This window comes from Protopterus annectens, chromosome 7.part0 (assembly GCF_019279795.1).
Source record: "Protopterus annectens isolate FY-2018-M chromosome 7.part0, PAN1.0, whole genome shotgun sequence".
NCBI lineage: Eukaryota > Metazoa > Chordata > Ceratodontiformes > Protopteridae > Protopterus > Protopterus annectens.
In genome coordinates this window covers 421,564,889-421,592,137 of record NC_056739.1, presented here as the reverse complement: position 1 = coordinate 421,592,137, position 27,249 = coordinate 421,564,889, and the positions used below count along the sequence as shown (strand labels likewise).

The window sequence follows — 27,249 nt, the reverse complement described above, 5'->3', positions numbered from 1 at the left end:
GGGACTTGTAAACCAACATGTATGTATTCCACTATCCTGGATTGCCAATATTAACTTTTCGTCATTTGGTTTAAATTCACCTCTCCTTAACCATTCCTGTGTCATATCCTGATCAACGTGAGGTTGTTCCAGGAGTTTTCTGTACTTGAAACTATATTTATGCCTTTTCCACATTTCTTGCTGCCTGATTTTTGTCTACTTCTGGTTTGATTTCCATTCCACTTGACACCAATATGTTTCTTCTAAATGCTAAACTAAGCAGGGAAGTCATCTTAGACCTCTCATGTTTTAAAACTTTCACTATGTTTGGATCTGGTGAGGTTAGCAGATATGTATGCAGTCCCATGATTACAGATCTATACATGTATTAATTTGGAGGAGGCCCATACCTGCTTCAGAATGGTATATTCATTTGGTCGACAACTCATATGACTGACACTCATTTGGTCGACAGCTCATTTGGCTGACAAAAAGTATTCAAGGCAAAAACCTGGGATTTGCCCCCCTCCCCACTGTTGTGTGACCGTGGAGTTGTTATATATAGTTGGGGGGGTGTGGGGGGGCACCTAGAATGTTTGTCGACCAAATGAGTGTCAGTCATATAAGTTGTCGACCAAATGAAGTAGATCCATATATATATATATATATATATATATATATATATATATATATATATATATATAAAATCTTGGCACACACTAATTTTTATATATCATTTGATAAGCATGAAGCATCTTTCTTGTTTTCCTGCCCAAATGATCCAATACCTTCTGGGACCAATCAATCACACCAAAAGTGTAAGTTAGAACAGGAACAGGAACAGCAAATTGGTTTATAGCTTGGAATTTGTTTCTAGATGCCAAGGGTTTTTTTCAGTATTACTTATAATCTTCTAAAATATTCCTTACCTAGTTTTTGTTCCCATTTGTTCATGTTCTATTGTCAACCCTTTATCAATTTCCAAATATGTATACACTCCCCTCCTGCTCAAGTTCTTTTATATCACATTCTTGTCACAGACTGACATTTTCTTGGTGCTGCAGTTTACCTGCTTTAAATTTTGTTTTTGCATATTTATCAACATCAAATCATCATCTTCTTTCGGCTGTTCCCGTTAGGGGTCACCACAGCGGATCATCTGTTTCCATTTCTTCCTTTCCTCTGCATCATGCTCTTTCACACCAACCGCCTGCATGTCCTCTCTCACCACATCCATAAACCTTATCTTAGGCCTTCCTCTTTTCCTCTTACCTGGCAGCTCCATCCTTAGCATCCTTTTCCCAATATACCCAGCATCCCTCCTCAGCAAAACGGCATTCTTATATCTTCTGAGTTTTAAACACTTGCAACTGTGCTTTCAGCTCCTCACCTGATAAACTATACTGTTCTAAGTCATTCACAAAAAGAAAATGAGAAGTCTTTACTACCACTGCTCTTTTTTCTTGCCATTAACCCATTAAGCTGTCTACTTAACAGATTAGAACAAACCAAATCCTATGCAAGGGGGAATGCACGGTCCAAACCAAGTATCAAATTCACCAAATAGACCAGCAAGGCAGGACGGAGTTCAAATTCCATTTATTTTGTACCATAACAGACTAGTTTCGGCAAAAGTGCCTTCTTCAGTGTAGGACAATAAATTCAAGTTCCTTGTGCTCATCCATTTAAATATAAACCATGAGCCAATAGGGCAAATAGGCTCATTAATATTAATGAATGAAAAAATATTTTTTCTGATAATATGGTGATAACAAAACACAATATGTAACTCTGCAGTGAGATGCAGTCAAAAAACAGGACATGTCAACAATATTTATGTTAAGAAATTGTGTTACAATTAAAGTAATATGACATAATATATATATGTGTGAAAACATATAAATTTCTTGATCATAAACAACATCTATTAGACAAATGTAGGTCAATAACAACAGTAGTAATTTCTCAAATCAACTACCTATATCATATATGTTCAGCAATCAAGACACCCCAGATCAACATTAACGCTGTTTGACAATCTTTCATAATCATGATGTACAAGGTATAACACTCCAATGAAAGACAGTGAAAACAGAAAACATAACAACCCTAGAAAATTAGAAGAAATGAAATGAAATGGAATAGTGTGAAATCACATATATATATAAATGCATGTATAGTTTATGACCATAACCAGAGTCTGTAAATAATTACTCTCTATACTAACATTAATAATTTCACATGTGAACTACCTATGTTGAATTAATTCAACTACCCAGACCCCCATATTACCATTAATGCTGGTTCGCAAACCCATATAGCTTGATGTAATAAACATAAGTAAAGCAAGACAAAATACAGATAAATTAGTATGCTTTGAATACGCAGATATATATTGATTTTCAAGATCCAAATAACCCAAACCTTGTTAATGTAATAGGTCAACAGGGTTATTGAGAAATACACATAATCTGCTATAAGTGATCATTTAAACCCGGATGGAACAAAGCCCCCAAAGTTGTAATCCAATATAATCCAAATCTAAGGAGTTCTCCAGTCGCAATACCAGTAGGATATTTAATATAAAGATCTTTGGAAATTGCAGTAGTGATTGGGTGGTGTACCTTGCTTCTTGTTATTGCGGGGCATTCTATGTAGGCCAAACTTCCAGAGCATTGAGATATAGAATGAACGAACATCGTAGTGATGTCAGGAACCATAAGGAGACTAGTGCCTTATATCAACACACATGTAAACATCCACAGGCCAAATTTAGTTTCATGGTCATTGATCGCATATCTGGGGATAGAACTAACAAACAAGGCTGGCATGGTTTATTGGATCAAAAAGAAAAATATTGGATTACAACTTTGGGGGCTTTGTTCCATCCGGGTTTAAATGATCACTTATAGCAGATTATGTGTATTTCTCAATAACCCTGTTGACCTATTACATTAACAAGGTTTGGGTTATTTGGATCTTGAAAATCAATATATATCTGCGTATTCAAAGCATACTAATTTATCTGTATTTTGTCTTGCTTTACTTATGTTTATTACATCAAGCTATATGGGTTTGCGAACCAGCATTAATGGTAATATGGGGGTCTGGGTAGTTGAATTAATTCAACATAGGTAGTTCACATGTGAAATTATTAATGTTAGTATAGAGAGTAATTATTTACAGACTCTGGTTATGGTCATAAACTATACATGCATTTATATATATATGTGATTTCACACTATTCCATTTCATTTCATTTCTTCTAATTTTCTAGGGTTGTTATGTTTTCTGTTTTCACTGTCTTTCATTGGAGTGTTATACCTTGTACATCATGATTATGAAAGATTGTCAAACAGCGTTAATGTTGATCTGGGGTGTCTTGATTGCTGAACATATATGATATAGGTAGTTGATTTGAGAAATTACTACTGTTGTTATTGACCTACATTTGTCTAATAGATGTTGTTTATGATCAAGAAATTTATATGTTTTCACACATATATATATTATGTCATATTACTTTAATTGTAACACAATTTCTTAACATAAATATTGTTGACATGTCCTGTTTTTTGACTGCATCTCACTGCAGAGTTACATATTGTGTTTTGTTATCACCATATTATCAGAAAAAATATTTTTTCATTCATTAATATTAATGAGCCTATTTGCCCTATTGGCTCATGGTTTGTATTTAAATGGATGAGCACAAGGAACTTGAATTTATTGTCCTACACTGAAGAAGGCACTTTTGCCGAAACTAGTCTGTTATGGTACAAAATAAATGGAATTTGAACTCCGTCCTGCCTTGCTGGTCTATTTGGTGAATTTTATACTTAACAGATTAGGTCATGGTTACAATTTGGCTCTCAGAAAGCAAGCAAGTGTAAAGAGTCACCCTGGAATATCCCCCTTTGAATTGTTATCCCTGGAATAATAATGTATCCTTTATCATGGCTTAGCTGCAAAGAGGTTTGCCACTTTTCATGGTTACCGTAATGTAACTTATCAATGTAGTGCATGTCTTATAAATCTATAAGCACTCCTTTAACCATGAATGCGGGATGCTGTCAAGCCATACTTAGATTCTTCACCTTTTTGCAGTTCTCCATTATGACTTTATTTAGCAACAAATGATTCTTTGTTCCATATAACTTTCCTGTGCCACTCTTTTGTTCTGTTGTCAGGATTGAGTTTTCTTCTAAATAACTACAAACTCTATCAGCATCACTGCCAGTATACAGTTTATGTACATTCTGAAGGGAAGTTATTGGTCTATAGTTTTTAGGACAGCTTGCAGGTTTAGTCTTAAGGGTTGAGTATTGTTTTTCTTGTTAACCACGTTGGTGTCTATTTGTAATGCACATATAAATAGTTCTTACTCAGGGCTAAATCTCCGTGTAAAGATGTTAAGGTACTGCATCTGGGCCTGATGTTTTTCAATTAGAACATTTTACTTCAGTTTCTGTCTGGCTATTACTTTACCTCATTTCATATCCTGTACATCTGAACTTCTTACTGTTTTTTTTTTTTTTTTTTTTTACTTCTATCCATTCAGCATCTTTTTTTATGTTCTACAGGGTCTTCATAGATGTTGTTGTTGTTGTCTTTCGGCTTTTCCTGGTTAGGGGTCGAACAGCGGAACTCCGGTCCGCTAATAATTGGCAGTAGATTTTCACGAACGCTGAGGTGCTAGCTCGATGTTCAACCTTCAACGAAGGCACGCCCATTTACGCTTGCCTTTCAAATGCCCACGCAACTGCGGGGAGGACATGCAGACTTCACACAGAAAGAACTCCTCGCACTCCAGCCGAGAACCGAATGGGAGAACCTCTTGCTGTGAGGCAACATCGCTACCACTGCACCACTGCGGAAGTACAGGGTCTTCATAGATATTTCTCCAAAATGTATCCCATTTCTTTTTTTTTGGTGGTGTTTCTATTCCTTTCGCTTTATTTCCCAATTCTCTACAAAACTTTTTTTGGGTTATCAATGAATTGCTTAATTTGTACCCAGTGTGAATTGACTGATTTACAGAGATTTGCAGAGTTTACAGTCTATTGAGGTAGTTATCAATTAAGGGGTAGATGGTGCAGTTACATGTGTATGTCTACCTAAGTAAATATATAACTCGCATGCAACTGTGATTACTGATTATAAAAAAAGTTTGCACCACGCTACAAATGTACTAAGCATGTACCAGGGTTTTAGGCCTAAACCCTGGCTGCCAAACTGTAAAAACAAAATAGGTTGATTCACATTTATTTTTACCATATAGTTTGCTGGGAAAATCAGACTAGGCAGGGCCCATTTTTGGCAAAGGGCGAGCGAACAATAAAATTACATATTAGAAGTGAACAGAGGCAACTTGTTGTTTTGGTTACAAAAAAAGTACTACGTTGCAGAATTGCTATTAAACACATTAATAGACTATATGCAAAGCCCACATTCTGTAGGCAAAAGACAGTAAATTAAAGACCTGTACAACAGAAAAGGATGATGTGGATAATGCTGTAAGTCAAAAACAGGTGCAAGTGAAGGCATGCCAAGGTGGACTGTGCATGCGCACAAATTCTAGAAGACAATGAGTGACTGAGTGACATTCTAGAAAACATCACAAGCAGTTATGCAGTAGAGTTACTTTTAGGAATAAGCAGCTACAAAAATTGTTTAGTACAAGGTAGTTCCTTAGCACCACCTTGAATGAGATGGTAATAGTGGTACTTCTGAAGGGAGGGGGCAATTGCTCCAGAAATTTGATGCTACAGAGGAGAAATGCAAGAAACAGTGCCAATTTAGTGCAGAGATTTGTTTAGAAATTTATTACATAACTGAAGGGAGAGGAAGAGGTAATACCACTGTATTAGTGCGTCAAGGCAAGTGCATGGGAGATTTACATATGATCACTTTATGGCAGTGACTCCCTAGTTTCAACATTAATAGCATGTTGGGAACACTGGATGAGTCTCTTCTGCAAAATGTGGGTCACTAAATCCAGGGAATTTATTTTAGCCGTAAAGCAAATTACTTATGAGTACAACCCTCTAATAATGAGCAGTAAATCACATCACTTGGTTACTGTGCAAGAACATTACTCCTGGGATATGTCAAAACAAAGCCAAAGTGAAAATTTTTCTGATCCCAAAGGTGTGATATAGCACTACAAAGTGGCTCAAATTGCTTTACCACTGCTTCTGTTTTCTCAGCCTGACCTACACACAACCACATTATCATGTACCGTGCATTCTGGGCCTATCAAGTCTCCAACATGTTACCATGTTTTAATCACATGGTCTTAGATTTAACAATCACTTACATGACTTGAATGCTACTGCAACTGTACACTCCCCTTAGCTGCTAGCAGGTTTGGGCCTGGGTACATCAGTTTCAGAATAAGACAGGAAGAAAGAATAGTTGTGTAAAATCTTACCATAACCATATATGTCCTTCTCTTCCATGTTGCAGTATTCTAACATGAGGGATCCTCCGCCTGAGGTGACCTGAACGCCCAGCTCATATAAAAAAGCTTGGCCTGACTGCTGTATGGCGTGTGGGATGTCACAAGCAGGGACCACAAACTGTAGGCCATAAATGTGACATCTGCACCCACAGACCTCAGAACTAAATGCCCCAGTTGGACAATAGTCCAAGGTAAGCTGAGAAGGATGCCATCCAGAAAGGGAAAAGGTCCTAGAGGGGGGGTAGGAAGGTGGGATAGGAATACTGCAACATGGAAGAGAAGGACATTTATGGTTATGGTAAGATTTTACATAGCTATTCTATGTCCTTCTATTCTCATGTTGCAGTATTCTAACATGAGGGAGAGTACCAAAGCTCAACATGTTATGGGAGGTGGAAGAGGATGCATTCTCCAAGAATCCATGGAGGATTGCTTTAGCAAAGCCTGCTCTAGCCTTAGAGATGCAGTCCAGTTTATAATGTTTAGTGAAAGTGTGGACTGAAGACCATGTGGCAGCCTCTAAAATGGTGTCTGAATCTAGTCCTTTGAAGAATGCCCCTGAGAAGGTCACAGCCCTGGCTGAGTGGGCTGTTGCTCTGTCGGGTAATTGTTTTCCATGGAAGGCGTAGCAGAAATATATTGTTTTGGACATACATGAAGAGATAGTTTGTTTGGATACAGGTTTTCCCAGAGCCCTAGGGTGGGGGGATACAAACAACTGGATGGACTTTCTGATGTCCTTAGTCTTATCCAGATAGAATCTAAGTTGTCTGTGAACATCCAGGGAATGAAGCACTCTCTCACTGTCATTCTGTGGGGAGGGAAAGAAAGTGGTTAAATCCACTTCAGGCATGAAGGAGGGGTGTGTATGAAGAGAGACCCTATCCTTATGAAAAATGAGGTAAGGTGGGCTAGCCATGTGTGCTTGTAAGTCTGAGACTCTTCTGGCCAAAGTTAAGGCTACAAGAAGCATTGTTTTCCAAGTGCACATCTTTAAGGTGGCTGAAGCTGCTGATTCAAATGGAGCAGTAGTGAGTTTTTTCAGAATGAAATTCAAATCCCAAGGAGGAGGGATGGGTTTTCTTGGCAGTCTGATGGGAAGGAACCCTTTGAGAAAGAGCTTCACCTCTAATCTAGATAGTAATGGTGAACTGAGAGGTAAGCAGATTGAGACAGCTGACAAATGGACTTTCATTGAGGAGTATGAAAGTTCAGATTTTAGGAGCTCACACAAATAAAACAAGACTACAGGTATATCCGTCTGAAAGGGGTCTAGTCTGTGAAGACACCAAGTGAAGAATATTTTCCATTTGGATAAATATGATCTGCTGGTAGTGGGTTTCCTGGCTTCCTGCAGGACAGACAGCATGTCCTCTGAGTAAAGATGTCTAATGGGATGATAAAGTTTATCACCCACAGTGTTAGTCTGAGAGTTTGCAGGTGTAGGTGGAGAAGAGATCCCTTCTGTTGTGCAATGAGGTCCACCTTGTGAAGCAACTTGTGGTGACTGCCCTTGGCTAGTGACAAAAGGAGGGGGAACCAATGCTGCCTTGGCAAAAAGGAAACCACTAGCAAGTTTTTTTTGGATTGTATAAGGGGGAAAGGAGAATGCATACAGAAACATCCCTTTCCAGGAAATTGTGAAGGTGTCCACTCTCCAAGCATGTGGGGAGGGGGACCTTGAGCAGAACAGCTGTAGTTTTGTGTTCTGAGGGGAGGCAAACAGATATATCTGTGGTGTACCCCACCGATGGTCCAGAAAGCATCTCTGTGCAGCATTCATTCATGACTCTGAGACAATGACCTGCTGAGATCCTGATCATTGTTTTGTGATGGGATGTAAACTGCCTGTAGTGTTACATTGGAGAGGGAAGCCAGCTCCCATGCTTGGATGGCCAGCCTGTCAAGTAGGTAAGATTTGGTCCCCCCTTGCTTGTTGATGTACCACAGGACTATGGTCTTGTCTGTAAAGATTTTGAGGGGACTTGGGTATATGAGAAGAAGGAATGCTTTCAAAGCTATGAGAAGGGCAGTCGTTTCCCTTACATTGATGTGTTTTTTCCAACAGTAAGGGTCCCATTGGCCCTCCACCTTGAGTCCATTCATAGTGGCCACCTACCCCAGATCTGATCCATCTATGTACATCGGTTGAACTGCAGTGAAAGGTTGTAATGGAAGTCCTGGATTTAGATGAATTTGCTGACTCCACCACCTGATTTTCTTCTTTAGACAAGAAAGGAATGGGACCTGAAACTCTAGTGAATGGGCATGCTGGGACCAGACATTATTCAAGCGCCTCACTGAGGACCGGAGAACTGACGACTAGCTTAACGGAAACATCGTCAGCAGTTTTGGACCTGTGCGGTCTGTCTCTGTCTTTATCCTTACGTTTTTTCAGAAGATCGGTAGTCGGATGGCTTACCAAAGCCATATATAAATATGAGGATTGAGAGCGAAAACATTTAGCTACAAGGGCCCGACGACATACAGTTCTGGCGTTGAACAAAGCACAAAAGTGACAGTGAGGGACGTCGTGGTCTGGCCCTAAACAGGTGACGCAGTAAGAATGGAAGTCTCGGTGTGACATTTCATTTCCACAGGCAAGACAATTGTTGACTTTTTCTGATGTCGGTTAGAGCAAGAAAAAAGGATCCCCAATGGAGTACTTAGCTTTAGAAGACTTCAACTTCCAATTTGTAAACAAAAACTCAGGTAGCGGCCAACCGGCACTCGTGTGAACTACTTCTGCTTTGGGCTCCTTGGCAAGAAAGACTAATGTAATGGTGTCGGCTGCCTGATTTTATACCACTGATGACCTGACATCAGTCCTGAAGTGAAAGCAACCGATGCAGAAATACTAAGCCTCTGGTATTCGGGCTGAGTGAGGGCTACCCCTGGCAGGGTAACCTAAGTTTGATGACTGCAACAGTGAAACATGAAGAACATAATGGGGAGAGTGGCTGCCATCAGAGCCAGGAGGAGAAGGAATTCCCTGGCGGAAATGCAGTTAACTAGGCATAGTTTTTGAAAGAAGTTGGTCAGTGAAGTGATCTTTTCTGGTGGGAGAAAAGCCTTCATCAAATCCATTCTTATTCTGCAACCTAAGAAAATTTGGTCTTGGGAAGGAGTAAGGGAGGACTTGAGTAGGGTGACTGTAAAATCCAGGCTTTTGAGGAGGGAAATGGTGAACTGAAGGTACCTTTGCAAGGTACTTAGATCCTCTGCCTGGATGAGCAGGTCATCTAAGTATGGGAAGATTTGAATGGCTTTTGTTCTGCAAAAGGCCGCAGTGGGGGCTATACATTTTGTAAATACCCTTACAGCTGTAGACAAACCAAAGGAGAAGGCAGTAAACTGATAGCGTGAAGACTGCACTGCAAAGTGCAGGAATTTGCAAAAGGCTTGGTGGATGGGGATGTGAAGATATGCCTCTTTCAGGTCTAAAGTGACCAGAATGGAACTGGGTATCAAGAGAGGAAGGATTTGAAGGGACAGCATGCGGAAAGTGGGTACATGCAGAAAGGAGTTTAGAAGACACAGGTCCAGAATGGATCTCCATGGGCCATCCTTTCTTGGGACTAAGAATAGCCTGGAATAGTAGCCTTGACCTACCTGTCCTGTGGGCACCATTTCTATTGTGCCCTGAGAACCAGATCTTGAGCAACTTGAGGGATGAGATGGACTTGGTCTTTTGGTGGGAGGTGGATACCTTTTGGGGAAGGTTTTTCCTGCCAAGTCATGGCATACCTTTTTCCACTATTGATAAAACCCATTTGTCTGAGGTGATTTGTTGCCATAGAAGACAGTGAGAGAGGAGGGCAGAAATGGGAAGGGGTAAGGGAGGTTTTGTCAGTCATGTATTGTTAGGCCTGTCAGGAAAGGGTTGTCTTTGATTACGGTCACAAGTGGTGTCCCACAGGGCTCAGTCCTTGGCCCCCTATTGTTCGGCATCTACTTCTCAGAAGTACAGGCCAACATGGGAGGACATTGGATGACAAAGTTTGCAGACGACTGCAAACTGGGCGCCATAGTGGAAAGTGCATCGGACACGGATATCCTTCAGAAGGGACTCACAGAAACAGATAGCTGGTGCCAGAGCCATGGCCTGAAGTTAAACGCCAAAAAATGTATAGTCATACCCTTCGGGAAAAACAAGGTAACCCCAAGCTACCATATAGGTGGCAATCCACTAAGCACAGAAGAGGTTATCAGGGACCTGGGGACCCAGGTTGACAGTGGCCTTTCTTTTGACACTCACATTGCTAAAGTGGCTAGAAAGACCTTCTACATTGCCCACCTGATCATGAAGGGATTCACATCCAGATCTAGTGAGGTCATTGTTCCCCTGTACTCTTCACTTATCAGACCAATGATCGAGTACAATGCCCCATTCGGGATGTATCTCACCCGACATCTGCAGCAATTGGAGAGACCCCAAAAGTTCCTCACCAAAAGGATAAAGGGACTCCAAAATCTGTCATATGCTGCCAGATTGAAGAAAATCCGGCTCTATTCAGTCGCATACCGTCTGCTCAGAGGTGACATGTGCCTGACATACAAGGCCATGTCCAACCCGGAATTAATGGACATGCTCCACCTCAAAAAATCCAAATCCACCAAAACCACTAGAGCAAGCGACTTAAACCTTAGCATGGATATAAATAGGATGTGCTGGAGGGATAGATTTATCACTCAGAGACTCCCTATGCTGTGGAATAAAATCCTGGTCCATGTGAGGCAGAGCACCTCGCTGGCTCTGTTCAAGAGAAATCTTGACCTGTGGATGGGAGATCGTAGGTTTACCCCGGGAATCATCTCTGTGTCACTGCTGGACAGAGGCACAACAAACTAATGGGCACAGTATTTTTTCATATAAGGGGTGGCGTAAGCCACAAAAATTTGGGCTAGGCTTATAAATGCCTTAGGGCAGATAGCCTAGTATAAACCTATGAACCTATGAACCTATTAGTCTGAGAGGTGCTAGATCTGGTAGAGTAAGGTTTCCTTGCACCTTTTCTGGATTTGGAAGTAAGAGGTGCAGAGGCCTTCCTGACAAAACCTGGTTTGGCAGGGTAGTTTCTGTGAAACTTAGGCAATGGTGAGACAAAGAGGTGCATGAGGTCCTGCAGCTCCTAGCTCTTCCCCTGTACATTTTTTAAACAATTCTGCTGACTGTTTTCCAAGCAGGAACTTATTGTCAAGAGGGGCATCCATAATCTTGTTTTTGAAGTCATCTGACAGTAGCCTGTAGGCTGAGCCAGGAGTACCTACGAAGGACTGATGCTGATGCAGCTGACCTAGCTGATGCTTCTGCAGCATCACAGCTGCATTTAATGGAGTGTCTCGTGACTTGTGCAGCTAAAGAAAGTTTAGAGGCAACTTGTGGTTTAGTGGGAGAATCTGGAATGGAGGACAACAGATCCATGGTTTGTGAAGCTAGGTCTAAAGCATATTTTACCATACAAGTTTGGTAATTAATGGCTCTAAAGGCCAAGGTTGAAGAACTATAATTTTTTTTCCTAACCTGTCCATCACTTTGCTATCGTTATCTGATGACAGTAGGGAAGAAGAGGGTAGCTGTCTGGAGTGTTTGTCTGCAGAGACAGCAATAACAGCTGGGTCTGCCATGGGAGGCTTAATAAGGCATTTGAAGTCATCAGAAACTTTATAGAACTTGTCTGGTCTTTTAGGGGCAGGTGTCTGAGACTCTGGAGTCTTGGAAGCTGAGGCAAAAGCATCCAAATAGGCTGGAGTTACTGCAGGGATGGCTGAGGAGGAGGGGGAGGGGGATTCCATCTGCAAAAGCTCATAATACCTCTTCTGTACTTCTGTCATTTGTGTGGAATCCCATTTAAAGTATTCCTTTATTTTGCAAATAGTTTCCTCAAAGGTGATGTCCTCAGGTGGGGAAACGCCTTCCAATGAATTCTCATTTGGACAACAGTGATCCAGGGAAGAAGCTAGCTGTGAGGCATAGGAGATGGACTCATCAGAAGAAGAAGAAGAATATTCATCATGGGTCTGTGGATGTAGCAATGGGCTAGCAGAAGCAGGTGTCTGTGAGGAAGTAGGCCTCAGAGCCAAGAAGGCCTGAAACAGAGATTGGAAAAATGCCTGCCAATCAGGAAAATCCTCTGATAGAGGAGACAGATGTTTAGACTTCGGTTTCCTTTTCAGAGAAGGAGTATTAGGTCCAGGCTGAGTAGGTGAAGGCTTAGTGTCTGATGTCAGCCTAGGACTAGAAGCATCTTCCTCAGGGATGGATGGTAAGGCTAACCATTTGGGTGACCCTGGCTCCCTACACTGGAGGCTGACATCGCTACAACCTCTGCAGACATGCAGGCTGGAGAAATTAAAGCGGCATCCAAAGTGGTACCCGCTGAAGTCACCAAGCCTATTGGACATACCTCAGCCCCTAAACCAGCAGCTGGTGGGACGTCCGTACTCGGAGTCACAGTCTCTGTATCTGGCCTAGCTACTTTGACCTTCTTTTTCAGCGGTTCTGCTGAAATGGCCGGTTCCAATTCCATACCTAAGGCAATGTGTTTGAGTCATTAGTTCTCCATGGAAAGCTTTAGGGCTGTGAGATGGCTGTACAGTGTTTTTGGAACAAAAGACTGGCAGATGGTGCATGCTTTGTAGTCATGGGAAGGCCCTAAGCAGAATAAGCAGAGGTTGTGGCTGTCTTTGTGTGGAATTTTTCAAATGCACTTACATTTTCCCCTTCCTCGATGACATGGATGGAATCAGCTAAGGGAAGAATATACAGCAACCTAAGCTAGCAGAGAAAAAAAAGAGAAAAATTCCCCAGTGGGGTACTTATCTTTTCAGGAGTCACTTGCACAGAGCAGAATGAGTGAGCTGACACTGGACTGGCAGCAGAGAATTTCTGAGGTCTGTGCATGTGGGCATCACATTTACGGCTCATGGCTTATGGTCCCTGCGTGTGACATCCCATTCACCATAGAGCAACCAGGCTAAGCTTTTGTACATGAGCTGGACGTATGGCCTGCCTAAGGCGGAGGATCCCTCATGTTAGAGTACTGCAACATGAGAATAGAAGGACATCAGCTATTCTGTGTATGTGACTGGTTTCATACCGAAGGGAAGCACAAACAGAAAATATCTGCAGAACAAAAAATGAGGCCCGATTCCTGGTAAGGTACTCTGAGACAGATTCGGTAAAAATAGATGCCCTTGTCACAGGAAGTGTAACAAGCATGTATGTTTACCTAGGCAGTTCCATCCAAATATAGGCAGGTAAGGCCTATGTTTGATGACAAATTCAATATGAATGTAGTCAGCTGTACTTAGTGAAAATCTGTTAAAAGTTTGTGTGAAAAATTAAACATATAAGATGTGATTTGGATTGTCAGAATTCATGTTTGGGCAAAGTTTAAAATAAGTCACAAGACTTAAATATGTACAAGTCAGGATGGTGAATGGTCTATGCAAAACAGATTTGAGAGGTGCTAAACAGGAATATGGGAGACTGTGCTGAGATGTGTTGCTTTTTGCTAGACAATAAAATAAATTTTTGGTGGAGGATTAAAAAGTAAAAGAAATATGCATTTCAGTACAAGGGTTGTTGATGAAATGACCACGTTATAAAAGGAAATGGTATAACCAGCATTAGTAAACTACTTTGACCAGACACAGGTCTTCCATAAAAATAAAGTTAATTGCAAGCAGATGACAGACCAGTCTGAATGCATTTTGTTACAAATGGGAACATCATAAACTGTGTCCAACAAGAAATATGATCCTATCCTTCCTTAAGTTAAGAAAAAGTTTATTCTTTTTAGTAATTCACTGCATTTTCCACAGATCCCTACTATCAATTAATGCATTTTCCACAGATGTCTTTCTGCTCTAAATAACATTTGAGTAGTTTTCAAGGTCTTTTTCCTCCAAATTGCAGCTAAGATACCAAGTAAATTGTCTCCATTCCTTAAAACAGTTATCTATGTGAAAGCCAGATCTGCCACTGCAGTAAACAGAACTACATAGAGACTGGTTTTCATTAGGCATGTATCTGCTCATTTGTAAAAATGTGCCAGTGTAGAGGCTTCAGTATAAATATCATCTAATAACACACACATTATCACTAAATGCCATGCCTTTTCTACAGACATATTATCATCCTGTCAAAGACAGCTGCATTACCTTCCACAGACGAAATGTCTTGTCAGTTTTATGATATACAGCTTCCACAAACGAGATACAGCTCTACAGTGAATGTTGCAAACACTCCACAGACATCCTACATCTCACCACTGACTAAGGCATCTGACCATCAGCTCTGGAATGCATTTTTACTCATAACGCTGCTGATTTGCGTTAATGAATTAATATGCACTGTTGGTGGCCAATACATGGAAGTTGTACAACAGGGACAGACATCCCAACTCCTATATGATGCATAATGCGAGATTGTTTTGTGGATAGGAGGACAGCACATACACCTCTGCAATGGAGACATTACAATGGCAGTATGCCAGGATTCTGAAGGAAAGGAGAAAAACAGGAGTTGGCTAACACACGGACAAATGAAGTTTCATGTGGGTCACAGCAACCAACTACTCAGACATGCCCTACCTATGTTGATCTGCAACAGGATCTGCCACCCCTGCATAACACATAACTAGAGCAAAAGTAAGATTTGTCTGCAGACAAAACAGCAACAGAGCAAAAAGTTAACACAATAAGGCACTGAGAGCATGACTTGATTTATATTTAGTGTCTTCAGCCGGAAGCACAACACTGAACCTCAAAGCCCATTTCCCATGAGGGGACAGCATCTGCTGAAATGTACCTCATTCCCCACTGATATGTCTACAGACTCCTCATACAGTAATCTACTGTGTTACTGCCAAATCAGTGGTGAGAACAGCACACCACAATTCTGAGGGCTGCTCTATCAGTGAACCGCTGACAGCTAATGATCATCCAGAAGCACCACAGACTGAATGACAAGCAGCCTACCCGACATGCAGGTTACAAAGCTAAAGTGGTTAGGCTTCTATACTTGTACCTCTTGGCAGCACTGAAAGCACACTCTAAAAACTGCTGTCTTGTGCACCTATCAAACAGAACTAGGACAGTGAGGATACACAAAAGCTAATTAATGACATTGTTTGGACAGTGGACAGAGCAGTGGTGCAGAGGTTAGATTTGTTTCACAGCAAGAGGTTCTCCAGTTTGACTCTCGGCTGGGGTGCCTCCTGTGTGGAGTCTGCATGCCCTCCCTGTGTTTGTGTGGGTTTTGTCTGGGTGCTCCGATTTCCACCCATGTCACAAAGACATGCGTCTGGAGCTTTTCTCCCTGGGCCTCCGCTGAAAATTGGCTCGTTCCAAGTTGGACTTTCCCAGTAAACAAATGTTAAATAAAAATAAAAAATTGTTTGCTAACCCTGGATTCTTACTGCATGTGTTTTCCTGTATTACATACCTTAAGGTTTCATGAGATATAGTTTCAACAGATAGGGATTTGTTAAACTGGGCCTTAATCACAACTCATTCAGTAGGCCATGTAGCTGCAGATTTGTCCTGTCCTGTGTGTGTGTGTAAGGGGGGGTGACATTTTACCAAGAAGTGCAGAGGATGAGCTATCATCTGGAATGTGCCAGAAACCCAAATAAAGTGTCAGAGCAATGCAAACTGTATCCACATCTTGAAACATCCAATACTAACATTAAAACCCTACAAGTACCCAGGGCTTACAATTTGTTGTGGCATATCTTCATCTCCTGGAGTAGAGTGAAATGTCAGAAATGATCAACTATACACCAGGTGAGGACAAAGGGCTCAATATGAAGACAGCACTACTTCTGTTCTAATATGGGACAGGCGAAGACAAACGTCTGTACATGAGAACAGCACTTCTGTTCTAATATGGAGCAGGTGAAGACAAAAGTTTGTACATGAGAACAGCACTTCTTTTCTAACATGGGACAGGTGAAGACAGAAGTGTGTACACGAGAACAGCACTTCTGTTCTAAATTGCACAGGACACCAAAGACAATCATAAGGCTTTTTTCAGTTATGTTAGAAACCTGGGATGCAACTCCCAAACTTGTTCTGAGTTGATTCTAAACGACAAAAAATACACTGAACCCACAGACATCGCCAATATCCTGGCTGACAGGTTCAGTGCAAACACCCCCCCCCCCCCCCAAAAGAGCAAGTATCTATCCCGGCAGAGGGCTGCCTCCCAAACATCTCAGATGCTCAGGTGAAGGCTGCCCTCTCCAAAGCAAAAAACACTGCTTCCATGGGACCAGATGGCATCCCAGGTTGCATCCTACATGAACTCCAAGAGGAACTAATCCCTCAAATAAAACAGCTATACAATCTCAGCCTCACTACAGGATATGTGCCCACAGAATGGCGTACAGCAACAGTGGTCCCACTCCACACAGGTGGAGCCTCTACGGACCCTGGAAACCATCGCTCCATAAGCCTGACTAGCTTAGTCTGCAAGGCTATGGAGAGGATCATCATGGAGCTCATAAACAAAGACATTGGGTACCTACAGACACTAGATTCTACCCAGTTCGGCTTTGTCAAGGGCAGATCCTGCCTTTTGAACCTGGTTGACTTCTTTGAAACAGTCACCAAAGCCATAGATGAAGGGAAGGTCGTCCACACAGCCTATCTGGACCTTGCAAAGGCATTTGACACAATACCCCACTCGGGCATCAAAGATAAGCTATCCAGCTTAAATATAAACCCCTATGTCACAAGATGGGTCGCAAACTGGCTCAAAGACAGAACCCACAGAGTGAGAGTTGCTGGAGCCATGTCAGACTCGAAAAGTACAGTTTTGTACCTACCATAAATGTAGATGTTCGAGTGCTAATACAGCTGCAGTCATTACAGATGGGTTCTCCTGCCGTCAGGCGGGTCCTCGGTCGGCCGAATTCCAAAGTCTAGGTCCGGCGTCGGTTGTTGTTGCTTTCTTTCCTGACGTCAGTGCGACAGGGGTATATAAGACACAGCCGACGCCATTTTCTTCAGTCTTTCTTGCCCCAGATGTCAGGTGCCCCCAGAAGGAAGGCAATATATATATATATATATATATATATATATATTATATATTATATATATATATATTATATATTATATATAATCATGCAATGCAATATAATCAAAAATCAGTAGTTGCAAGCAAATACACCATAGAAGGATAACCCAATCAGGTTGTAAGATGAGGAGTTAGCCACTAGGTCTGTACCCAGAGGGGAAGGAGGGAGGGAAACCTGGACTGCAGCTGTATTAGCACTCGAACATCTACATTTATGGTAGGTACAAAACTGTACTATGTTCATCATGCATACAGCTGCAGTCATTACAGATGGGTAGAATCCCAAAGCTATGCACAGGATGGTAGGCACTAGGTGGAACTGGGAGGAGCCAGAATGCCCTGCAACACAGCAGTGGCAAAGCCTACTCTAGTTTTGGAGTATAAAGGTAGGTGGTAGTGTTTAGTGAAGGTATGTACAGAACTCCAAGTGGCTGCCTCCAAAATATCTTTGGTAGGGACTCCTCTGAGGAAGGCTGCAGAGGTAGCTGTGGCCCTTGTGGAGTGGGATCTGATGCCTGCAGGTACAGATTTACCATGAAAGGAGTAACAAAACCGTATGCAGTGGCCTATCCATTTTGAAATAGTCTGTTTGGAAACTGGCTTCCCTTGAGCTCCTACAGCATAGGACACAAAGAGTTGTTCTGATTTCCTGAAAGGCTTTGTTCTGTCCAAATAGTAACGTAGCTGTCTATAGATGTCTAAGGAATGTAGCAGCCTTTCCCCTTTGTTTTGAGGATTGGGGTAAAAGGTAGGTAAGTGTATGGCCTGATTTAAAGCTACCCTGGATACTACCTTAGGCATAAATGACGGGTTGGTTCGTAGGGAAACCCTGTCCTGATGGAAGATGAGAAAGGGCTGCACAGCCATGAGGGCTTGTAGTTCCGAGACCCTACGAGCTGAGGTAATAGCCAGAAGGAAAGCTGTTTTCCAGGACAAATATTGCAAATCTGTTGAGGCAGCTGGTTCAAAGGGGGGCAATGTTAATTTTTCTAGAATGTAATTAAGATCCCAGGCTGGTATTGGTTGTTTCCTTGGAGGTCTTATATTCTTAGCCCCTCTGTGGAACTGCCTTAAGAGTGGGTGAGAGAATAAAGGTAGATCAGTGTTGTATTCTGCAGAAATGGCTGAGGCATGGATTTTGATGGAGGAAAATGAAAGTCCACTGTTCAACAGCTCAGCTAGATACTGTAATATCTCAGGCAAATTCAGCTTTCTAGGATCCTGGCCCTTTTTCTCATTCCAAGCACAAAACCATTTCCATTTTGCGGAGTAAGCTTTTCTAGTAGATGGCCTTCTGGCCTCCAAAATGACATCCTGCACCTCCTTGGAGAGTAGGGTCTGTTGTGGTGTTAAGGAATTTTCCATGCAGCCAGATTGAGTGTTTTCAGCTGACTGTGAAGAGTTTTGTAGCTGTGCTGAGTCAGGAGAAGAGGCATTAGAGGTAGGGTCCAGGGAGGAGAATGTGTTAGGCTCTTCAGGAGTGGGTACTAGTGTTGTCTTGGCCAGTCTGGAGCAATCAGTATCATCTTTGGTCTGTCTGCTCTTGCTTTCAAGAGCACCTTGGGCAGTAGAGGCAAAGGTGGGAAGGCGTAAACTGTCCGTGCTGCCCAACTGAAAGAAAGGGCGCCCACTCTCCAGGCCTGTGGATGAAATGTCCTTGAGCATAATTTTGTCAATTGATGATTCTTGTGGGAGGCAAAGAGATCTATGTCTGGCCTTCCCCACGCTTGGATTATCTTGGTAAACACTTGAGGATGCAACTTCCATTCGTGCGGATCTGTCATATTTCTGCTTAGATTGTCTGCCAGTGTGTTTTCCAAACCTGGCAGGTACTGTGCTTGAAGCTCGATTTGCCATTCCAGAGCTATGTTCCAAAGTGACATGGCCAGCCTGCACAGGGGGTATGAATGTGTTCCTCCTTGTTTATGTACCACATTACTGTGGTGTTGTCTGTTCTTATCAATAATTGCCCTGGATGCAGGAGGTCCTTGAAAGCTGTAATTGCATTTATCACTGCTAGCATTTCCTTTTGATTGATGTGAAGGTGCTTTTCCTTTTGGGACCATTTGCCCTGACTGCACCTGTCTGTCATGTGTGCCCCCCAGGCGTAGTCTGAGGCGTCTGTTGTGATGACTTGATTTGCTTGAGGCTTGCAGAATGGTAGACCTGTGTTTGTTTGGCATGCTTGGGCCCACCATAGAAATTCCTTTTGCAAACATGGAATTAGTGGTATTATTGTTTCCAAACTGTGGCTGTGTTGAGACCATAGGTTTTTTAGGTACCACTGAAGTTTCCTCATATGCAACTTTGCACATGGGATTAGAAGAATGCAAGATGCCATGAAGCCCAGAGCCTGCAAGATTTTCCTTGCAGTTAGCCTGGTACAATTTGCTAGCATCTTGAAGTACTGAGTTAGTTGCCCCTGTTTTTCTGGCATAAGATAGGCCATCTGGGTGTTTGTGTACAAGTTGGCACCCAGGAAAATTATTTTCTGAGATGGTGTTAGCCTGGATTTCTCTTTGTTGACTGTGTATCCCAGAGAATTCAATAACCGTGTTACATAAGCCAGATGTTCCAGAAGTATGTGTTTGCTGTCCGCTTGGATCAGGCAATCATCCAAATAAGGGTAAATTTGCATCCCTTGAAGTCTGCAGTAGGCAATTACTGATGCCAGGCATTTCGTGAATACTCTGGGTGCAGCAGATAAGCCAAAGGGCAATGCAGAGAATTGATAGTGGATTGAACCTGCAAGAAATCTGAGGTATCTTCTGCAGCTTTGTCTGATTGGGACATGCAGGTATGCCTCCTTGAGGTCCAATGTTACCAGCCAAGACTCCTTGCCCAGCATGGGAAGAAGCTGCTGTAAAGTGAGCATCTTGAATTTTGGTACGAGTAGAAATGTGTTTAGGATGGATAAGTCCAAAATGGGTCTCCAATCGGTTCCCTTCCTTGGTACCAGGAATAGTCTGGAATAAAAACCTTGACCTTGTTCGTGAGTAGGTACCTCTTGAATAGCTTTCAGCCTCTGCCCTTTGATTGTGTGGCAGGTTCGGCATGCCTCTCATTTTTGGAAGAGTGTGAAAATGAAATCTGTAGCCTCTGTTTATAATGTCCAGGATCCATTTGTCTTTTGTGACAATATGCCAATTTTTTGAAAATAATGCCAGCTTTCCTCCCAAGGGTGCTGCTACCTGAGCCTTGCTTGGCATGCAAAGGGGAAAGTCATTGGGTTTGTTTCCTGTATTGTTGTGCACTGTCTTCGCCACCTCTTGGTACTGGAGATTGCCATTGTCTGCCTCTATATGATCCTTGAGATTGTCCTCTGCCCCTTGTGCGCCTGTATCTACCTGTTTGGGGCTTGTCCGTGGCTGGAAAGGACCAGTTTTTTGAAGGCCAATTTCTGCTAAAACGTGGTGGTTGTACCTGTAGAAAAGCTTTGACAGTTTGCATAGATTTAGCTTTTTCTTCCATTTTCTGTAGTATCTCCTCAGCATTAGTACCAAATAATACATCCTTTTGTAAAGGAGCATCTAGTAGTTTAGCTTTAACATGATCAGGCAAGGTTTGTTCCCTAACCCATGCATGTCTACGAATGACTGATCCTGTAACAGCAGCTCTACTTGAGGCCTCTAGAGCATCATAGCCACATTGTAAGGTGTGTTTACCCACTTGTTCTGCACTATGCATCATATCCTGCAACTCCTTCAAATCTGGTTGTTCAGGTTGTGACATTTTATTCCTTAATTGTGATAACAGAAACTGCTGATATTTAAGCATATGGAACTGACAATTTAAGGCCCTCATGGCTAGGGTGGCCGAGGTATATATGTTTTTTCCCCACCTTTCTAAAGATCTAGACTCTCTCTCGGAAGGTAATGGATTCTTAGCAGTAGAGGCCTTCATTCCCTTGGGGCCTTGAGAAATGGTTTCAGGGTCAGCATTATGGCTTTTGTAAAGAAATTGGTGTGAGTTAGGATCTCTGTAGTACCTATCAGGCTTGACTGGGGCAGGAGGCAGGGAATCCGGATTAAGGCAAGCCTCCGAGTAAACATCATCAAGTATGTCCAAGACAGGAGGTATCGCCAGAGGTCTGTGCTGAGGTAGCAAAAGAAATTCCCTAAGCCTTTTCTTGGAATCTGAAAATCTTGGCCTTCCCAATGGAAGTGTTCCCTCAAGGTATGCAAGGTTTCCCGAAAGAAAAATCCTCTGTGGGGATACAGAAGGAATGGACTGCTCTGCATCAGAATCTTCAAAAGGGGAGTACGAGTGTTCCTCTTCATCAGAATGTTCTGAAATAATGGAGCCCTGGTCAGAAGAGGGAGAATCTTCCTCCACTCTGGGTCTCTTGTCCGGAGGGGGTTGGGAACCCCTGATAAGAGTAATTAAATCCTCAGCCATTTTGAGCATCTGCTTTTTAGGCATGGGGCCTGGAGATGGGCCCTGTGCAACAGGCCTCTTGGAATGCATGGCTGATTTAGACTTAGTAAAGGCCTTTATGGAAAAGGAAGAAGGTCTGAAGACACCATGGGTGGAAGTGGACCTGTCCACATTAAGAGGCTCTACACTCACAGTGGCTTCGGTAGCTGTAGTCAGGGTATGGGCCGAGGAACCTGCGGTCTCGATTACAGAAGACACCGCCAGAGAAGTGTCGTCGGTAGTCAGGGGCTGCATAGGCACCTCGCTGAGAACCGGACCACGTGTAGCCGGTTTTGGTGTGGTGTCGGTGGAGACCGCGGACCTCGCGTGCCGGTCTTTGTCCTTGCGTTTTTTGGACAAAACAGTAGTCGGAGTCTCCGACGACATTTTATAATTAAAAGCTTTACCAAAAAAGTGCTGGGCGAACTCCGCCCGACGCTTAATAGTGCATTTATTGAAAGTAGCACAAAAGCGACAGCCCGAGACGTCGTGGTCTGGGCCTAAACAAGGTATACAGAGGGAATGGAAATCCTTATGCGGTATTTGCTTCCCACAAGAAATACAATTGTTAACTTTGTCTGACATCGGTCTGAGGCAAGAAAAGTTTCCCCAACGGGGTACTTAGCTTTAAAGAAGACTTCGGTTTCCAAATTTTCGTAATTTCAGGAGCTGGCCGACCGGCCCTTGCGAACTGCTTCTGCTTCGGGCACCGCGTGGCAAAAAAGACTGAAGAAAATGGCGTCGGCTGTGTCTTATATACCCCTGTCGCACTGACGTCAGGAAAGAAAGCAACAACAACCGACGCCGGACCTAGACTTTGGAATTCGGCCGACCGAGGACCCGCCTGACGGCAGGAGAACCCATCTGTAATGACTGCAGCTGTATGCACGATGAACATCCCGGTCACAAGTGGTGTCCCACAGGGTTCTGTCCTGGGACCACTCTTGTTTGGTATATACTTTTCCGAGGTACAGGCAAACGTGGGAGGACTATGGCTCACCAAGTTCGCAGACGACTGCAAACTGGGCGCTATAATCAACTCTCCAGCTGACACAAACATCCTTCAAAAAGGTCTCACAGAGACAGATAACTGGTGCCAGCGCCATGGTTTAAAGCTAAACGCCAAAAAATGAATAGTCATACCCTTTGGCAAAAACAATGTGCCCACAAATTACCACACAGGCGGAAACCCATTAAGTACAGAGAAAGTTATTAGGGACCTGGGGACCCAAGTTGATAGCAATCTCTCCTTTGAAAACCACATTGCCAAAGTGGTTAGAAAGACCTTCTATATAGCCCACCTCATCACGAAGGGTTTCACATCTAGATCAAGAGAGGTAATCGTGCCCCTTTATTCATCCCTCATCAGGCCCATCATAGAATACAATGCCCCTTTTGGAATGTACCTTACCCGACACCTGCAGCAATTAGAAAGACCCCAAAAGTATCTCACCAAGAGGATTAAAGGTCTCAAACAGATGCCATATGCTGCTCGGTTAAAAAAACTCCAGCTCTACTCAGTTGCATACCGTCTACTTCGAGGCGATCTATGCCTGACATACAAAGCTATGTCAAATCCAGAATTAATGGACATGCTCCACCTCAGTAAATCTAAATCCCTTAGAGCCACACACTCTAGGGACTTGAACCTCAGCACAGAAATAAATAGAACTTGCTGGAGGGAGAGGTTCATAACCCAGAGGCTCCCTTCGCTCTGGAATAGAATTCCAGTTCATGTGAGGCACAGCACCTCACTGAATCTCTTCAAGAGGAATCTCGATAAGTGGATGGGGGATTGTAGGTTTGTCCCAGGGATTACTCCCATGTCACTATTAGACAGAGGCACAGTAAACTAAACCTTAAAAAGGGCACAGTATACTCAGAAGTAGGGAAGCAGCCAGCAATGACTATGCTGACTAACAAATGTTATGTTGCTGGAATGGAGTGCTGACTATTAATCCTATCTCCATGGCCAATGTTCATATCAGCATGAATAACCAGGCTAGTGCTAATTAGTAATACTCTATGAAAGGTGAAAAGCATCTGGCATTCCTATTCTACTCCTGTCCATGAATCATGCCAAGAGATCCACTTACACCATAAAACAGACTACTGATGTGCCTGGAGTTAAATCTTTAATCTGAATCGGCTCCATGTAGCTGTTCTCTTTAGGAAGAGCATATTGTAAAAACACATCAGTTTGGTTTTATCCCCTGTAAACTTTATCAGAAATGGTTACTAAAGGGCATACTGTCCCCTACAACACTGTTGTTAATCAGGCGACAGCAAGCATACAGTAGTTGGTATATTTCCTTAAAGGACACCTACATAGCTTCCTGGTGAATCTGAGCTCCAGCTGTGGATTTTCCCTGAATTTTCTCACATCTTGCATTGTTTTATGTACCCCTCTTTGACAGATTGTTTGGAAACTGATGTAGACTGTACAACTTCTCACCATCAAAACGAACCGTTCAGTATAGTTTCTCTCTGTATATACCGAATCATTATTTTTACAGTCGGTAAATGTGATTTTACCATTACAGCAAAACAATTAATGAACAAACTGAGCTGCTCTAATTGCTATGTTTCAAGGGGTTTGTTTTATACTTGTTTCTTCTTAAACTTCTCTTTGCCACTTTCACTACCACCATCACCATCTGTTGGGTTATCCTGAAAAAGGACATGAATTGCTTGGTAAGTTTACCTAACAGTAAACATTAAGCTAATTGGTTAACTGTCACAGTTTCTAACACACAAGACTATAATCTTCACCTTAGAGAACACATAAAACCAAGCTACACAACTGATAAAAAGGAGAACCAAATATAACAAAACAAGAAGTCATGGTTTTAATACCAGTCTCATTTTGTAACAAGTGTATACAATATATTTAAGTCTTGATTGGCATTAGTTACAATGTGAAACATTCAGCACAAAGTGTAAAAAAAAAAGTCTTTTCAAGTTTGGTAGTCCTATGGCCACCAGACGTAAATATTTAGTGGCCAAAACCTGAAATGGTGGCCATTTTATACAACTGTACAAGATAGGCACACAAAATTCAGTGGTCATGTGGCCCTCTGAACATGACTTTTTAGACAGAATTGTTAAATGCACAGTAGTTATTATTTATTTGACAACTGAGCTTTAACATATATTCTAGCACTTTATTTCCTGCAAGACACGACCAGTCCAAGGCCACATAAGAGAAGCGATTTGGTTTGTATTTTACTGTTAACATGTGACTTTCCCCCTCTCCCAACACAGGCTAATGGGTATATGTGTGTCGCCAATTCTTTTTTTTGTTGTTGTTGACATAATTAATTAATCACTGTATTTTACTTCTGAGAGACAGCAATACTGTGAATGGGTAATGGCTATATTCTGTATGGCCTCTGGTACTTTATGTCTATAGTACTGGTAACCAGACATAGAAATTGTGTTGACCAAATGCATGTTTCTAGGAATGTTTCCTTTACATTATTTTTTCTTTTTTTGAGACTTACCCATTAAGTTTCAGAATCCCAAACAAAAGAAGAACAAAACATAATGTGTGTAAGTTCCAAATCAATTTTGTAAGTAACCTAATGACTGCAATATCTGCATAGTTCTGTGCAAATACGGGCCAATGCTTTAACCAAGTAATTCCAGAGAGAATGTGAGGCACCCAAGTCAGCTTTGGCAACCAGTTTCATTTAAGGAGTGATGGGGGAAGAGAACTGTACATTTGGTCTTAGCATGTGGCCAAAGTGTGTCTTTAGGACACAAAGAATGCTGACAGCAGTGCCTAGAACTGCAAATCGGCTAGCTAAACTATTGGGAACGTTAAAAAATAAAAACAGCAAGTACATAAACTACTATAAATCTCCCATTCCCCAATGTAGGTTCATCTAGTGTCCCCGATTTGGTATTCTACATCTTCAATATGAAGATTAATAGCACGCAAGCAGTCTGGTTTCATAGTGCTGCACGATCTCCGCCAGCTCAGGCTGGCGACATAGTTCTTTGGTAGTTCTGACTTCTGTGGTCTTGCTGCTGTGAGCATGGTTTCTGAAACCAAGTATGGACTGTGATAGATGCTGTCTCGTAAAAACTACGAGTGAACCACAATATGACAAGTAGACTTTACTTCCATAAATTATTATGCCTTTATGGTACCATCATGAGGTCCCTCGGAGAATGTGATGCACTTCGAGCATCACTTAACAGCAATAGGTTTGCAGTTCTCTAGAAAAATAGCATCAGCACAAAAAAGTTTCATCTTGTGTCCATGACTTTTATTTCTTTTTTACTGTCTGCAGCTGTAGTACTGGATGCAAACCTACTCTCACGAGTATCAACTGAGTCCAATGGTAAAAGCCTCTTCATATACAGCAATCACATCTTCTATGACTATACCATTTCACCTTTGACCTTCACAGACAGCAGGTCCAGAAGTCAGTCCCCTATAAGAGTTTGCAAAGTGCAATATTTACTTTGCCTTCAGGCTTAAGGAGAAAACCACTTTCCTCCCAGAGGCACATAAAGACAAAATATCTCCTTCTTAAAACAAACAGTCTCATCGGCTTTAAGGTAGAAAAAGGATTAAAACTGGAGAAGGCTACTCCAGGCCATTTTTGCATAACGAGTATTGAAGCCCATGTCATGAAGGTTCCAGGTCCCAGAAGGCCATTAGTCAGTATCGCCCAGGAGGCGGAGTCTTCATTTGTGCCCTCATACTTTGTATGCTGGTTAAAATTTTCTTTTGGTGTCCTGCCAAGGTCACACCTATTCTGAGAAGGTCTCTGCAAGGAAAGGGAAAAAAATACAGTTTTCTTAGGATCTCATGTCTTTTCATTAATTTAAGTTTCTCCTACATTCTGCTATCAATTCTAGAAATGACAAAGGTTCATGCCCTACAGAAAACAAACCCATAAGAAAATTCGTCCAAGTCTCACTTTTGGTAAATGTTCATAAAATGTCTCACATGGTACTTAACAACACGGAATATGAAGTGCCTCCAGTCGATGGAAATATGTGAAAGAAACAAAACTTGTCATGAGATAAAGCCTTGCAAATGCTGACCCTTCCACTTTCATCACCAATGCCACACAGAGCATACTCGTCATTACACAGTTTCAGACTTGCACCAGTCTCAGTACACAAGACTTTATATATCTTCTTGCCACCTACACCATGGCATTTTCTAATATGGGTTCTGTTCAGGTGGACAGTGGTCTCAGCTTCGATAACCACATCGCCACAACAGTCAGGAAATCCTTCTATGTGGCACACCTCATCACTAAGGGCTTTTCATCCAGAAAAAAGG

The 27,249-nt window shown here is 42.2% G+C and overlaps 1 protein-coding gene across 2 annotated transcripts in view; it reads right to left on the bottom strand.

The window, feature by feature from the left end:
• Nucleotides 1-24,770: 24,770 nt before the first annotated feature.
• The window catches only part of EPHB4 (EPH receptor B4), a 194,966-nt gene continuing 192,487 nt past the window's right edge, over nucleotides 24,771-27,249 (bottom strand). For both annotated transcript variants that reach the window (XM_044077006.1, XM_044077007.1), the window contains exon 16: nucleotides 24,771-26,725. In XM_044077006.1, coding sequence (XP_043932941.1) covers nucleotides 26,617-26,725 — 109 coding nt within the window. In that variant the 3' untranslated portion in view covers nucleotides 24,771-26,616. The remainder of the gene's footprint in view (nucleotides 26,726-27,249) is intronic.